This window comes from Hermetia illucens, chromosome 1 (genome assembly GCF_905115235.1).
Source record: "Hermetia illucens chromosome 1, iHerIll2.2.curated.20191125, whole genome shotgun sequence".
NCBI classification, from domain to species: domain Eukaryota; kingdom Metazoa; phylum Arthropoda; class Insecta; order Diptera; family Stratiomyidae; genus Hermetia; species Hermetia illucens.
The window spans coordinates 31357568-31374166 of NC_051849.1; the positions used below are offsets into that span (position 1 = coordinate 31357568).

A 16599-nucleotide genomic window follows, 5' to 3' on the forward strand; every position below is an offset into this window, starting at 1 on the left:
AATGCCAAATGTCTTGTTTATAGAATTTGTTACCAGTTTACACGGGAGAAGATGGACTCTCATATTACAAAGAATTCACATATCTCGCAAAAGTTAGAATATTTCCACCAAACAAACAGTAAAAAATGTCGTTTATGTTTAGCATCACTTGACACATTAATTGAGATATTCAGCGAGGGAGCTGTGCATATGAAAATTAATGAAAAGCTTAAGGAATTTTGCCATCTTGCAGTATGTGCATGTTTTATTAAAATTATGAATTAAATTCTTCTCAAGTCTGATTTTATTTAATAGATTACAGAAGAGGACCCCGCCCCAAAGACAATATGCTTCACTTGCTTGAATGAGGTTAATCGGTTCAGTGATTTCTACAAAAGAATTCAAGAGAATCAGAAATTACTCACACTTTCCTTTCAACCCTCGATTATTCACGAAGCAGCCAAATTTGCAGGTTTAGCTCAGGACATGAATGAAAACGATGAAAGCGAAGAGCCACTAATAATAGCCATTGCTGAAGAAATATGCCAGGCAGATGATATTCAAGAGAATGTAGAAATCCTCTATGAAAGTGCGGAGGCTAATGGTGCCGATCATGTAAGCCTTCAATTTCATTTGGAATCTTGCCATTTAGGTTCGCTTAGTAGATCGTGTTTCAATGTATTACCCCTTTTAGGATGACCCTGAACTAGTACAATGCGAAATTGTGTTACAAAAATTATCGGAGGAACCGAAATCTGAGTCCTTTCCCCTAACCGACAGGAATGAAGCGACCTCCACAAATGATTCAGACGTCGAACATCATGAATTGGATACAACTTTCTACGCAGAAGATCAACATGATTTATCGGAATCAGATCATGACGACCGTGCCCTCTCTCCACCAACCGCTTTTAGCGAAGAAAGTACAAAAAGCCGTGCCAAACATAGAATTGCCTTGGATAAGCCAATTCGTGATTTCTTCGACTTGCACTGTGAAAAGTGCAATTCGAACTTCCAAACGTTCCAAGGAATTCGGAATCATATGCTGCAAAAACACGACGAACAATTTTACTTCGTCTGTTGTAATCGGAAGCTGTATCGAAGGGATGCTGTTATGGCACATATCAGTTCGCATTTAAATCCGCAGAAATTCACGTAAGTCAGATGGAATACTTTGGCGAGGTTCCACTAACTATAAACTTCTAATAGATGTGAGGTCTGCAATCAAGTGTGCAAAAGCAAAATCACCCTGAAAGTGCATATGAAGCAACACATTCCAAAAGATCAACAGCCTTTTGCTTGCGAAAAGTGCGGATTTCGGTAAGAAATCGAGTCATAATTCTGACAGACATATTCACCATTTACCTCCTTTCGACCCTCTTCCAGGTTTGCTTTAAAATCACAACTAAAGAGTCACATGAACACTCATCTTACAAACGAAGAAAAAAGATTCGTCTGCAACGAATGCGGCAAGCCATTTGCCTTCAAATTTGTCCTAGAAAAGCATAAAAAGCGAATACACATCAAACAAAAGAACTACATGTGTGAGATCTGCGCTCGATCGTTTGTAGACGAAGTCAACCTAACGGCGCACAAACGAATCCATGATACAACTACGCCACGTCTGGAATGTCCGAAATGTCATGCTCTCTTGAAGACAAAGAAAACCTTGAAAATTCACATGCTTGTGCATAATCCATCCCAATTTTCGTGCGAGTCCTGCGCTAAGGATTTTCCAACAAAAAATGGTTTATTGAACCACATACGATATTACCACACGGATAGGAAGTATCCTTGTGAAACATGTGGCAGGGTTTTTAAGAAATCATTGAATTTGAAGGTGAGTAATTAATTGTTTATGTTGAAGACCCATAAATACTGTTACATGTAAGTGGGCTGCACTGTTAGAAGCACAAAGTTTAATCTGCTATGTTTGGGTGGCTGGGGTAGGGTAGGTATCAGTGGCCGCTCCGAGGAGCCCAATTAGCGCTTTGGTGCGTCGTTTTGATGCCACAAACCCATAAGACCGTGACTGTTGTTATGGAAGCAGGGAGGCAGGGTCTAGCCGGCTCGGATCTTCAGAGCCAGCCCGTAGCATTCACGAAGGAAAGCAGCTCTCCCACCCTGCAGCTAGAAATCTCTCTGATGTCCCCAAAGAATGGTTTACCCAGTGTCCGCAGCCTGAATCCAGCCAGAGCTGGGCAGAAAAAGTGCATGAGGGTTTCCTTCCTACTCCGCGGCTTCGGCAATGCGATTTGTATGCCGAGTCTAGCGGCATGATCCCCTATGGGCCAGTGCCCCGTGCAGACCGCCTTAATCTTGAATGCATTTGCACGCGTCTGGCATAGGAGCTCTAGTGATCGGGCTATGTTATAAACGGGCCAAATTCTCCTTGACTTGGCACAGCTCGCAAGCTCGCGGCTGCTAGGTAGTGCGAGTAGTCTCGGCCCCCGACAGCCGCCAGCGAAACACCGACTTTATACGCCGAAGGACTGCCAAGGGCAGAGCCTCGTTTGGCCAATCCGTCGGTCCGCTCATTCCGCTCTACGTGCCTATGCTCGGGAACCCAGAGGAGAGTGACCTTGAGCGTGCCGCCCAAATGGTTGAGCGCATCTCTGCACTGCCCCACCAGCCTGGAAGATGTCGTCGCTGAGTACAAGGCCTTGATGGCCGTTTGGCTGTCGGTCAGAATGGCTATGTTGCACTTAGGGCTCGAATCTAGGTCCAGCCATCGACAGACTTCCAATATCGCCAGTACTTCCGCTTGGAGTACACTGGTGAAACCTGGGAATCCATACGATCTGGATATACTGCGTGTATTCGAGAAAACCCTCGCGTCAACTCCACAGGCCATTTTTGATCCGTCCGTAAAAAATACTGTGTCATAACCTTGCAACACGCCCCCGGTATTCTAGTTTGCCTTGGTTGGAAAGTCCACAGCAAAGTTTCTGACTGAAAAGTATCCAACTGCGATCAGAGAAGGATCGCTGGTCAGACACTTTCCAGTCCCCCACCCCAAGAATCCCATTGTCGTTTACTAGGGTGATATCAAGGACCTTCTCCCAACCGTCACAGTTCTCCGAGTAGGGGAAATGGTAGCTTGGTGTACTGTTACACAGCGATAGGAAATATACACGTTCTTTGCCCCCGCCTGCTCCAACTTGACCACGACTAGGTCGCTGGAACTCAGGTCCGGGCACACTCTTCCTCGCGAGAATACATGCTCTGGATCTATCCTGATCAGCGTCTCCTGTGTTGTGGAATAAATTATAATATTTGCTTTGGAGCCCTATGAAAATTTCCTGCCATCATGAAGCTTAGTCGTCATTGCCATACTTCTTGTTTCTGGTAGCTCTGCCAGTATTCCGTCCGCATACGGCTCTTTGCTGTTTCTGAACGTTCTAAGGGTATGTTTGATTTTTTTAGGGTTTAGGTGGCGGGACAGGTGCCTGTACTTTTACTATTACGTATGACCTTTTGTCCGTGTTGGTTAAGATTACAAAAAGCACTAACCTTTCCAATATGCTATTCTTCAAATAGTAGTCGCGAATCTGGTAACGGACGGTTACTGACAACTATCCCGAGGCGGTCGATTTCTGGCAGGCTCTTACCTGTGCGATTAGGATCACAATTGTGCAGTGTCCACATCAACGAAGATTTCCGATATAGATTAGAAGGATGTTTTCAATACGAACTTACACACAATTCAAGAATAGCTTCCAAAAAGTGACACTGTAATAGTAATGGGTGTCAAGAATGCTAACATGGGTATCGTACTGTATAAGGAGAGGAAACAGAGGTTGTATCCTGTCGCCAATATCACATTTCTGTGCTGCTATATGAGAGTCATTGTTACTTCAAAGCTCTTAACCCATGTGGGGACGTTGTGTCATCATATTCTGGCCTGAGATACCAACAAACGGAGAATTTGACCGTCGTACGGGACAGATGCCCATAGATCAGTTGTTCAGAAGTCGGAAGTGATAGTTGGTATGTCACACATTGAGAAAAGATTAGAATAGTATTCTTAATTATGTTATACAACAAAACTCACTATCGCAGGATAGCCGACGAGTGAGTCGCCCTAGAACTATGTAGTTCAGAACGGTGGAGGAATAGTTGTGTGAGTTGATGTACATTGCCAATAGCTGGTATTAATGTTGGGCAAAACTGACTTGCAATACCTCACAGGGGTTTATGGCAGCCATAAAGGTCTTTCTACTCCCGAAAGTAGTACTTACATACATAGAAGTGAAATCGCTTAGAACTTTGTCGTTTCGAAGAAGCGCCATCTCGAATTGCTAGTGATTTCCGTCGGTTTCTTTATTGTATATGTCTATACCAAGAAGACTGAGTATAGGAAACGCGAATCAAGTGTCTAGGAGGCACGGAATATCATTGCGTATCCGTGAGATAGGGACGAGGTAGCTAACTGACCCATGGACTTTGTGGTTAATGTATTGGTGTGTCGGTGGCGCTTAGATTTTCTTGTGTATTTCCCTATCCTATGTGACAAGCAACAACCAGCAGTGCAGTGACACATGCTAACAACTACGTCACCACGCGCTAATGCACTGCATACACGGTACTAACATGATACTTAATGCCAGGAATCTTTTTCGTGCCCGTAGACGGTCGAAAGACAGTGATCTTTCCCCAATGCGCTGCGAATTGAATCTGCTGTGTTCAGTCTTTTTGGTTTATACGTTTTAGCAAATGGTTGTAAGTGGACTTACAAAATCTTGTTCTGTAAACGAGCCTGGTGCAGGCAGGCCGTCTACGTCTAATTAGCTGCTTCTGCCCTGGACAAAACCGTAGTCATCTGTAAAAAAAATTTCCCGTTACTGGTATTCATGGATATCCCTTGATTGCTGTTGGTGTTTTCAGTTTCAGATTGGTAAACCATTGGACACCATATGTACCTTAAAGTTTGATTATAAGAATCCGAAAGCTCTCATGGAATTTAGGGGTTGTGAACAAAACTGAAATAACACAATAAATACATTCTTTTCAACACATTTTTATTCAGGTGTTAATCATTTGCATCTATTTTCAGGAACACATGGCAACGCACACCGGCGAGATTTTGTACAACTGCGAATACTGTGATAAAACATTCAATGCTAAAGCCAACCGATATGCTCATATCAAGAAAGTTCACCCCAACGAATGGGCAAACAAGCGGAAATTAAGGTGGCGAATAGAAGATGAAAAGTATTCAGAATAAAGTGCATTCTTCCAAAAAACCCACGATTTTTTTTCCTTTGAGCGTATTTTAAACTTCACTACTCTCGTATTTCCTCGTTGTGATGAGACTGTGACATAAGGGACAAGTGCGCAATCCACTAATTTCCATTGGACAGGCGCAATGATAGCAAGAACTGCACATCCAAGCATCAAGCGGCTGAACAAGTGGCTTCCCCGAAGCAATACATGCTGGAAAATGTGCTCCACAGTTCGAGCATGAGGATAGGCTGGGAAAAGAAACATTCATTAATCGAAATTAACAGCGAGAATTCAATTTCGAGCTCACCAATCAAGAACCAAGGATTCACAAGTAAAGCAACCAATTCTATTATTGCGAGTGTCATAAGGTTCGTGTTTCGAGAATATATTGATGGCTAATTCTTCATATTCTTGTCTAGTCTGCTCACTTACGCCTTCGAGTGATTCTAGTTTGATGAAAGCTTTAGAGCAAGTACCAAACGAGCGATCAGCACAGCTCGCCAACGCCATGAGACTGTATATCTCCTCCACATTTAGTACATCTTCATAGTCTCGCAGTCGCAAAGAGGTGATAACAGCACTGTGAACAATACCATATCGTAGCTGCCTCTGTGCGAGCAACATAAAATGGTACGCTTCCGAATAATGCCAGATTTGTTCCACGAGCTTTGCATCCTCACTAGCCATCTCTGCAACCACTGCATTACGACTCAATCCGGAAAGTTGCGACTGCATTTTAAGATGTTCCTCTGCTAGTAAGCCAGCCAACACAAAGATTTTTTTTATTCGTAGCAAACTTGACTTCTTCTCGATTTCTTGCTCTCCTAGTTTTGTTAGGAGATGCGCAGCATCCAGGTAGCGTCCAGCCTTACGTTGTAGTTCAACTGCTTCTGGAAGCTTACCTTCCTGCAGTAAGTGTGCAGCATGTTTGCTGAGAAGGGCTCCTATTTGCGGCATTTTGTAACGTTGAGCCAGTTCTACCGCCTGTCCCCATTGCCGAAGGTTCACACATGTATTTACGGCAGATTTTACGTCACCTAATTTGATGTAGGCTGCGACTGCTTCGTTGCTCATACCTAGAAGGAATTTTATTCAATTTGAAATGAATCAGTGAAACAATAAAATCAAAAAGCATTTACCAACAGATGCCAACATTTCAGCCAACTTGGCTAGCAAAGGAGATTTCTCCGGCAATTTGTTAATGCATGATTCCAGTTCCTCATAATCCTCAAGATAATAGAGCGATTCCATCAAACCTTCTATACAATGCGCTTTTGCATAATATTCCTTAGCACTCTCCCTTTAATTAATCCAAATATTTTACCGTGAAAAAGTCGTGGGTTTAAGAAATCAAACATACCAAGATCTCATACTGGCGAAATGGTCGCCAATTTCTTTCCATGCATGTTCCATCTGTTGATCAGAAATACCAGGACCCATTCGATACAATTGGACAGTACGAAACCAATCACATAAAGTCGTTCTCAACCCAATAGCCAAGTCCCTTCAAAGAATATAAAAAGTCAGATATCTGTTACACACAGTCTAGCCCAAGAAGACTGTACACAGGAGGAGCAGCTTCAACGGCAAAGGGGCAAGGAGTCTCATTGTGTACCTTTCGGGTAGGGACGAGGTAGGTAAATGGTATTGGTGTGTCGATGTCGCCTGGATGATTTTCTTGTGTGTTATCCCAGCAGGAAACGAATGCATCCAAAAGATTTATCTCGGATGCATCTATTTATTTCCTCCTCACTTCCTAGGAGGGCAAACATGGATCTATTGCCGAGAATGTTGCGCGCGTTTGCTTACACCAAGCTTCCTATAGAGGAATTTTCAAGCATCATTCGTTCATTGATTCCATTAATATCCATTATCATTAATTCAAAATTAATTTTTAACGAAGCTCTGTCTTTGGTTCCGCTGCGATATGAGAAGCCATGAAAACCTACACAATGTCTGTTATTATGACAGACACTGCCACGTGCTCGCAGCAACGTGCGCCCTCGTGGACGCACATCAATGCACTGTGTCAGATACACGGCATTAACACCACCACCCCTTGTGTGCGGAAATTTGCTCGCGCAACTCCCGTTGCGGTCGAACATGTGCAAGACTTTTCCGTCGCCATAAAATTTCAAAGAATGTCTTTTTAGAGATTGAGGAGCCCTAAGTCCGCATCCATTTAATGTCGGACCGGACCAAATGGAGAGCAACTTGCCCCTACTCTTTATGGTCCACGGACTCCTCTTTTTGGGTTAACAACCAAAGTTCAAAAATGAAAAGAGGGACGAAGACGGCTACGGTTTCTTACCAGAACAGAGGCAAATCCTCAGACACTGCCTCACCTCTGCCCTGGGAGCAGTGTGACCGAAGCGCCCCGCAGGTGCTGTACGCTCCCTTTTATAATTCGTAAAACTTGGGCGGAGCTAGATAATTTTTTTTAGGGATTGAGGAGTTCTAAGTCCCATCCCTCGTTTCATTTTTGAACTTTGAGTGTTTGGGCAGTCAATGGACCATAAACAGTGGGAGCAAGTTGCTCTTCATTTGGTCCGGTCCGACATTAAATGGGTGCGGACTTAGGACTCCTCAATCCCTAAAAAGAAATTGTCTAGCTCCGGATAAAATTTTGGTCCGAACTATGGGCGGATTTATGCTGAGTATAATTCGTTCCCTTGTGTTTTACGAATTATAAAAAGGAGCGTACAACACCTGCGAGCCGCTTTGGTCACGCTGCTCCCAGGGCAAAGGTGAGGCAGCATCTGAGGATTTGCCTCTGCTCTGGTAAGAAACCGTAGCCGTCTTCGTCCCTCTTTTCATTCAAAGAATGTGCTGAAAGTTGAATCTCCTGTGTATAGTCTTCTTGGTCTAGCCATAAATAGTGTCAGTAGCGTTGCCTAACGAGAAATTACGCCATACGGGGAGCGGTGACAGTGTTAAGAACAGTGTTGTCGCTGGCCATACACATTCCTAATGTTTGTCGGCCGCGCAGAATAGCAATCGACACGGTGGAGTGGAATGAGTATCACGTTCGCGTAACTATAATTATTGCTGGTTTGTTGAAGGCGGGGCACAGCGTCACTAGGATTTAGTCGTTGCTACAACTGCTTAAAGTGAAGGGACGGCTGATTTTTCGTGTTAACCGTCGTTACAAAGAAACAGGCAATGTTATTGATCGGCCTAGAGCCAGTCGGCCGCACTCTGTTCGTACTGAAAATGTGGTTAAAGTGGAGCGATCGAGAGTTAATTGGAACCCTTGTCTTAGGGAAAAGTCATAGCGTCTGACATGAAATTAGCGCCAGGAACCGGTTCTCGCATTCTGTGCGAAGACCTAAGACTAAAGGCTTAGAAATGATCTATTGGCATCACCGCACTCTGCAATTGAAACGTGCCAGAGTCGGAACTACTGCGCGCGTACGGGAAAGTTTGCTCAAAAAATAGATAAACTAATTTTCCAGTTAAAGAAAAAAACAGAAGGATCGGGTATACGCTCGCCCCTACACGAACCTGCTGAACTACGAATTATGGGACATTTTGGAGCCAAGTGCATGCCGAATATGCTGTCCAAATATCAAGTCGCTCAAGCGAAGTATTGTTCTAAAAATACCGTTAGAGACTGTAGGTACGAGTATCGTTAAATGACCTGAGTGTGTATGGATCTGTATCAATAATGAAGGCGGTCATTTTGAAGACATTTTGTGTTCAATGTTCTGCACATGGCTTATGGTGTTTTAGAAGTATTAACAGTATTTATGACTAAACTGTGTAGTTTCCTCAATTACAGAAACTTACCTCCTATCATCATCTAAATACAATTTCTCGGCCTCCTCAAAATCTCCATAGAATGCAGCAATCTCCGACTTTTGTAAAACTTCTGAGGGTATAGTCTTTAAGCGTTTTATCAGTTGAATTCCAGGATAGTTTGCACATCGAACAAATGCGTTTTCAGCTGTTTCCAAGTCCAGTTTTTTCAAAGCAGATTCCGCTAAGAGACGCCACAACCTTGGATGGGGATTATCCTCGATGAATTGTTTCGCTTCAGTTATGCCTACATGTGACAGTAATTCTTCAGTGTCACGCAAGGATTTCACTCGCAATTGAATTATATGATTTTTCGTATCCTGTGGTTGCTGACCGCTGATAATATCATCGAGAAGGACGCATGTTATCTCAAGGTCCTCAAAATTACAAATATATCCGGAGCATGAAATTGGCTCCTCGGGATCAGCTCCACGCAACACATACATTCGAGTCTTTTCCATCAAAGCCAAAAGCTGAGGATTGTCGCGAGCCCATGTTATCGCCCAGACATCCTTACGTTCTACGCGATTCACCAGGACTTTGCTTTCATTGTTATCCTCTAAATTTAAGGTAGTCATGGTTCCAGTATAGTCTATTATTGCAGCACGTCTGGAAAAGTAAAGTCAAAAACCCGTTTTGATGGATCGGAATCGTCTCAAATGAAAGTTTACTCACGTCGAATTGCAGTTGATTGCAATCTTATAAGCGCGATTATTGCCGGTATGCCTGTTCCGAAGTGTTATATGAGAAATACTATACTCATTTATGGTTCCTGACTCTCGCCCAATTAACAGTAACTTCTCAGAGACGGCAACACAACAGATAGGATCTGATGAAGGATTGTTATTCACTGGTGGTTCATATCTGCCTCTGTCCAAGTCATTCAAAACCTCCGCTACCCCTGATGGTGTGTCGTCAATGTGGAATCGTTTGTCTTTTCTAGCCTTGACGCCGTGTAAGCTGGATGCACCCTACTTGTGAAAGTGATTCTAACCAGAGCCTTCAAACGTAAGTTGAACATTTTATGTACCTTTGGTGTATGGTAGTGCCAGAGTAAGAAATGGTCTTTCGAGGCAATCACAACGTATGTTGAGTTCATTGCTATAAACTGCGGCTTCAAATCCGTATATTTCGCTTAAAGGAAATCCAAATTAGCGAGAAACTTTTCCAAAAAAAATATCCCAAAACTCACAGTCAACAGTAGTTCCGATGGAGTTGCAGACAAGGAGTTGATACTTCTTATCCTTGAAGTTCCTCTCAACTACCAAATTCACATCTTTTGAGTTGATACTTGCACATTCGACTGCTACAACACAATGATCCTGACCAGCCGCCAATGCTAGTGGACGTTCAACTTCTTTCAAAAAGCTCTGAGGAGGATGTCATTTAAAACATATTTCTAAGCCCAAAAAGAAAGCTATCCAACCTGATTAGATCCAATGTTCCAAAACGTTATGAAATGTGAATTAACATCGCGATTGTTACTCAAAAACACGACTGTCTTCTCGAAGTAGCACCACATGTAATCCGGCCGAATATTAGCAAAGTAAATAAATGAATCAACCGCTAGGGCTATTCGCAGTGAAGATCCTTCCCAAGCCAAAGCAGTAACCTCACGACCGGGGATTTTTAATGTCCGTAAATGAATACCAAAAGGAGAATAAAAAAGGATGTGATTACTGTCTTTTTCGCCGAGATTCGCTTTAGTTCCGCAAACCGCTAGAACACTGCCGTCATGGTTCCACATTGCATCGATGGCTTGTATGTCGCAGTTTACGATTACCGGGTCTAGTGGTGAGAAACATAATCAGAAAAGTTTTTGGAAAGGAATATAAATAAATACCATCGTCGTTCTCGTTACGCATAATCTGCATTTTGCCGTTTTGATAACATATCGCTAGGACGGGTTGATTGTGAGGTACCTTCCCGTGGAACCAATTTAGACCGACCACCGAGATATTCCTATTTGGGCTTATAACATTGCATTGTATATTAATTTTCATCTGAAAATGAAGGTCGTAGGCTTTTTTATTGAGCTAAGAAATTTCATTCAAAGAATCTTCAGTGGCGAAATATTCCATTTCGTCTGAACAAAACAACTGGAAAGCTTTAATCCTCACCACAAAAGTCCCTTGGTTATCATAAACATGACATTCTCCAGAAGCAACACTGAATAAAATTAAGCGGCTATCTGGGCTCCATTGCACACCAGTTAAGTGAGTATTTTTCAATTCCTTTCCCCAAATACGATTGCCATCTACTGATCCTATAATTTTTCAAAGCTCAAGATTGTTACTGTCACTTTCAAATAATTCTTTTTTGACCAATTTACCTACGATAATAGCACCATCCTCATAAACAATACAAATTTTCTGTCCCTCGGCACTCCATGCCATTCCTTTCACAGTGGATTTTTTTCGATCGTTGGTCATTTCTTCGTACCAGGACCCTTTGTATAGCATCCAAACCATTATAACACCATCTTTATCTGATGAAGTGAGTTTTTGTTGAGATTCGTTCCAGGTGACAACTTGAATTGATGCTTTATGACCTTCTAAGGTTTGGTTCATGGAGAGATTGCTGACTGCAGCCAGACCACCACGGTTTGCGCTGTTGGTTGATGACGCTGGAATAATCAGTTGAATTAGTTGAGAATGAGTTGCTTTTATTTCATTTAATTAGTTGGCCTTTGGGCTTAAAAACATGTACAATCGTCCAAAAATTAACGATGATCTATTGCTTCGCATCTTCATATTGCTGTCGCTATTGTAGGACGAAAAAGGATCAAAACAATTCAGAACGCTTTTCCTAATCAAATAACCAAAAGAACCAAAAGGGCGGCCACAAAAGCAGGGATTTACTTTGATGTGACAATGGCTTTTGTCAGCAGATGGGTCAGTAGATGTAAGGTAGATGGGTCGGTAGATGTAGATGTAGGGAGGGGCAAAGTGAAATACGACGGACCAACAGGAGAGGCTGATGATGAAATTGTAAAATATAACCGGATAAATTTAAGGTGATCTAAAGATATTCTGTCAAAACGTGGTGTAGAATACAATAAGGAACAAGGCACCAACTTCTTGGAAACAAGTGCTCCCTCCCGTACTCTGAGGAAACTTTAACTCTCATAAAAACAGGTTCAAAAACTGCAGTGGGTCCGATTACTGATCACGTCTTTTTAGCTGGTCACAGAAATGATGCGGACATGGTCCAAAGAAGATGAATGACTCCTGCAAAGCACTATAAAACATAGTGAAGTTCAATATTTATTATGCCGTAAGGCTTCGCCAAATTTTTTGGTTGGTTGAAACATGCTAAACGGGAAAAATAAAGACAGGAGACAACAACCTATTCAGCCGGATTTTATCCAGAACTTGACGGTCATGGTATCGCTCATAGATTTCGTCGTTATGTAGGCTACGGAATCGTCCATTCTTATGTAGGGGGCCAAAAATTCTTCGGAGGATTCTTCCCTCGAACGCGGCCAAGAGTTCGCAATTTTTCTTGCTAAGAACCCAAGTTTCTGAGGAATGCAACGCTGTTACATCAGCCCTATATTGGGACAGGGTATCGGCTAGCTGCTTGGCAGCTCCTTCTCTGTACAGGGAGCGCAAACCATTATTCTGTTTTTGTTACCGAGTTTGTCGTTGTGTTGTCAGCCTTATCCAACTCCCAACCTGGAGGACCAGTTGGTACAATTTGCTCCTTTTTTCGGCACAGAAAACTCCCCTTCATCCTTCTCCGTCTGCAGTTTTTCGTTAAGAAAGAGCTCCCAACGGTCACCACGTGGAGGTGGAGAAAGGGTTTGGTAGTAGTGCTTAGTATTGATTCAGCAGGTGCTTCCCAAGTTTCATGCTCCACCGTGTGTATCAATCCACACTTCGCCTTGGGATCTATACTACCCTTTGCCAACACGCAATACACACTGCGCGGTTACTCATGAAGAAACACCGTGAGAAGCATCGCCCTCTTTACATTGCATTTTTGAATCTAGAGAAAGCGTTTGACCGTGTGTCACACGAACTCATCTGCTATGCTCTACGACAACACTTAGTGCCAGAAGAACTCAACTCGATCCGAAAAGTAAAGTTCGGTGTGAGGCGGCTATATCAAAACCGTTTCGTGTCTCTGTTGGTGTCCATCAAGGAAGCACCCTCTCACCACTTCTTTGTTCTTGTAATGGACATCCAACGTTCAACGCCCTATACACTGTTTTATGGAGATGATGCTTTTCTAGCGTCCAATAGCAAAAACCATCTCGAGCAACTTATCCAAAATGGAATCATCGCCTCTTGCAACACGATCGCAGATTGAATCTGAATAGTACTGAATTTTTAGGGCCCGTCCCCATGAAACAGGCAATATCTCTTCTCTCCTCTTGCTCCAAAATCCTCGAAAGATACGTTAACGACTGGTTGACCACGCACTTCACTCATCTCATTGTCACAGAGCAGCATTGTTTCGTGAAACATAGATCTATGGCTTCAAACCTTCTGGTCTTTACCAACTTTGTTGCTAAATACTTGAATTCACGACAGGAGGTACATACTATTTATACCGATTTCTCCAAAGCCTTTGATACCGTTGACTATAACATTCTCCTCTCTGAACTTTCATTACTAGACTTCCCTCTCTCCGTCATCTCCTGGCTTTCCTCCTATCTCTCATACTGTTCCTTCAAAGTTTCTTTTCATGGTTACTCATCTCGTTCCTTCTCTCCTTCCTCTGGTATTCCCCAAGGCTCTATACTTGGCCCGCTACTCTTCCTGTTTTTTATCAATGACCTCGCCTCCATCCTTACCTGCCCCTATTTGGTTTACGCACACGACCTTAAATTATTTGCCTCTGTTTCATCTCCGTTTGACTGTGCTCTCTTACAGTCCAACCTTGATAATTTAGTCCGTTGGTGTTCGGTCAACAAGCTAACACTGAATGTCACCAAATGCTACTGGATGTTCTATTCGCTTAAACCCTCCCCAACATCCTTTTCTTATTCTCTCAGTGGACAACCCCTTTCACTACTGACCTCCTTCAAATACCTGGGTGTAATATTCGACGGCAAACATCGTTTCAATTCCCACTTCGTTGGCGTCATCAATAGAGCTTCCAAAATGTCTGATTTTATCCTACGTTTCTCCTACGACTTTACCTCAATTCAGCCTTGCTTACCACTCTTCTATTCTCTTGTTTGAAACATCCTTGAATATTGCTGTGTAGTCTGGCCCCCCTTCCGCATTTGTGACTGCCGCGCCCTTGCACAACGAATATTCATTCGGACTCTATTTCACAAAAAGAACCTTCCACGGGCTGATTATCGTCACGACGCCGCACCCTCAATCTCCTCTCCCTACAGCAACGCCGTATGTTCTTTGATATGTGTACTCTTTTCAAACTCTGCAATTGTCTGATGGACTGCTCCGCCAACTCGGTTATTGCTTTCCGTATCGCATCGTTTCATAACACACGTAGTGCGGACATTTTTTATGTACCCTTCGCGGAGCTCGAGATTTACTTCCACTCTCCAATCCCGAGGTTACGCCGGTCCTATAACGCCCTATAGCTTGGGTCCTTCGACTCTATTTCCTTTTCTACTTTTAAGCGTGAAATAAACCGTTCACTTGCTCCTCCCTCTGAGGACAATATGTAATAAGGAATTTGTTTTCTGTGTATTGTCTTCATTAAATAAATAAATAAATCTTGGCAGTGACCCAGAACTGAGCGATTTAAATATCTCGGGTAAATGCTATCAGCCAATGGAAAACTGCGTTATGAAATTTCTTCACGCATTAGCGCAACCTGGGTGAAGTGGCGCAACTGACGTTCTTTGTGATCGACGTATCAACGAACATCTCCAATCTATAATTTATCGCAATGTCGTCCGTCCTGTCGCTCTTTATGGTTCCGAGTGTAGGCCGACTGTAAAGGACAATGAACGGCGTCTTGTGGTAATAGAGTCGAATATGTTGCGTGGGACTAGAGGCGTGACAGGCTTTGATCACATACGGGATGAGGATCTCCGCGATCGATATGGGGTTGCACCAATCGTGGAAAAATTACCAGAGAGGCGTCTTCGATGGTATGATCACGTAATTTGCGCTAATAAGAATTCACTTGCTGAGATTGGTTTGAGTATCGATGTCGATGGATTTAAAAACCTCTCGATTTCATCCAGTTCAGGCATTTGATAGAACCAAGTGGCGAAACCGACCACGACGAGCCGACCCCGCTTGTTAACGGGACAAAGGCTGAAGAGAAAGAAGAAGTTGAACGAAGTCCTTTAAGCCAGTCATCCACCGTTTCTTGGTTGCTGTACCTTCTCCAGATGTAAGTTTTTCATAGATTCCATGAATTACTGTAGTTAACCGTCTCGGGTTCTGTTTGGTATTTGGATACTCTGTTCCTTTTAACACTTGCACTAGAACTAGCATTTCCAACCCTTTTGCTGTTATCTTTGAGTTTTAACATTTGGTTCGCCCTTTTTGGTCTTATTTTTGTAGAGTCAAAATTTTTAAATCCCAAAAAACCAAGATGGGGATCGTATACATGCTACATACTCTGGGTAAAGCCACTCTAGATAAACAAACTACAAACTTTACGTACAAATCATGTGAATCCCACTATTATCCCTTTTTTCGTTGAAATTTCTGTTTAGGGGTTGAAATTTGTATATGGGATTGACGGGAACCCCAATGAAGGGCTAGAGAAGTATGGTTTAGAGGAACTTTGAATTAGAGGTTCGACTGTAGCTCCAATTTATCTCTGAGTTTTTTTCTAAATCATAGCCACTTGGACAAGATCGATGATTTGATAGGAGAGCGAGCAGATGTCGAGGTGTTTGAGGAAAAACACCACAAGGATTCGAAGGATGTTAGTGGGTTTGGTGCAAGGTTCAGAGCAGAAACCAGCCTGATCTTCGTCGATAAAGCTTCCGAGGATGTTTTTGATGCGTCTTAGGATTATTTTAACTATTTTCTTTAGGATAGCAGTAAGTATCCCTTGAAGGAATTACTGGATATCTATATATCTTAATATCAGCGGGAACCAAATCAAGGAGCTTACTCAATAGATTAATTAAAATTACCTTGTTCTAACTGAAGAACTTTCAGTAATCCATCGTCTCCTCCCACTGCTATGTAGCCATGTTCCTGGTTCCAAGCGATACAATTCAATCGCATATTATTTGGAATAGCGATCTGAAATCGAAAAACATTTCTTTTGGTAACGGTCTAACGTGGTTACATGAATATTACCTTTTTGCTGAGATACACAAACATTTTGAGATTTATTCGTGAAGTCGCACAATTAAAAAATATTTCAGGTGTGAACAGGTGCACGTCTACCTGTATCACAATTTACTCCGGCTTTGTTTTTGTTTACGTTCGGTTCCCATGACAACGATCAATAAAGGTTTGAAGCTTTGATTAGTAAGAACCAGCATATTCCGCAATGGAACTATTCAGTCTTTTCTATTCACAATAACAGAAATATGTAACAGGTAAAATCACGTAAAATATTTTATGATTTCTTTAGATCGAATCAGGTAAATATTAAACGTTTTCACTATCGGCAATCTAATGTAACTGAGGAGTTAAACAC

The 16599-nt window shown here is 42.6% G+C and overlaps 2 protein-coding genes across 2 annotated transcripts; one reads left to right on the top strand and one right to left on the bottom strand.

Moving 5' to 3' along the window:
* On the top strand, positions 1–5206 carry LOC119646994 (transcription factor grauzone-like). The gene is made up of 6 exons (XM_038047711.1): positions 1–231; positions 295–594; positions 674–1134; positions 1189–1299; positions 1366–1819; positions 5036–5206. Exons 1-6 carry the CDS (start codon positions 52–54, stop codon positions 5204–5206), a joined length of 1677 nt encoding a protein of 558 aa, XP_037903639.1. The 5' UTR covers positions 1–51.
* LOC119646875 (WD repeat-containing protein 35) lies at positions 4983–16365 on the bottom strand. The gene is made up of 14 exons (XM_038047501.1): positions 16254–16365; positions 16085–16196; positions 11336–11629; positions 11124–11269; positions 10847–11006; positions 10430–10791; positions 10196–10373; positions 10034–10137; positions 9679–9974; positions 8995–9612; positions 6566–6709; positions 6345–6505; positions 5513–6281; positions 4983–5453 (listed from the first exon to the last, which is right to left on the bottom strand). The coding sequence occupies exons 1-14, from the start codon at positions 16275–16277 to the stop codon at positions 5255–5257; spliced, it is 3567 nt and encodes a 1188-aa protein (XP_037903429.1). The 5' UTR covers positions 16278–16365; the 3' UTR covers positions 4983–5254.
* Positions 16366–16599: the final 234 nt, after the last annotated feature.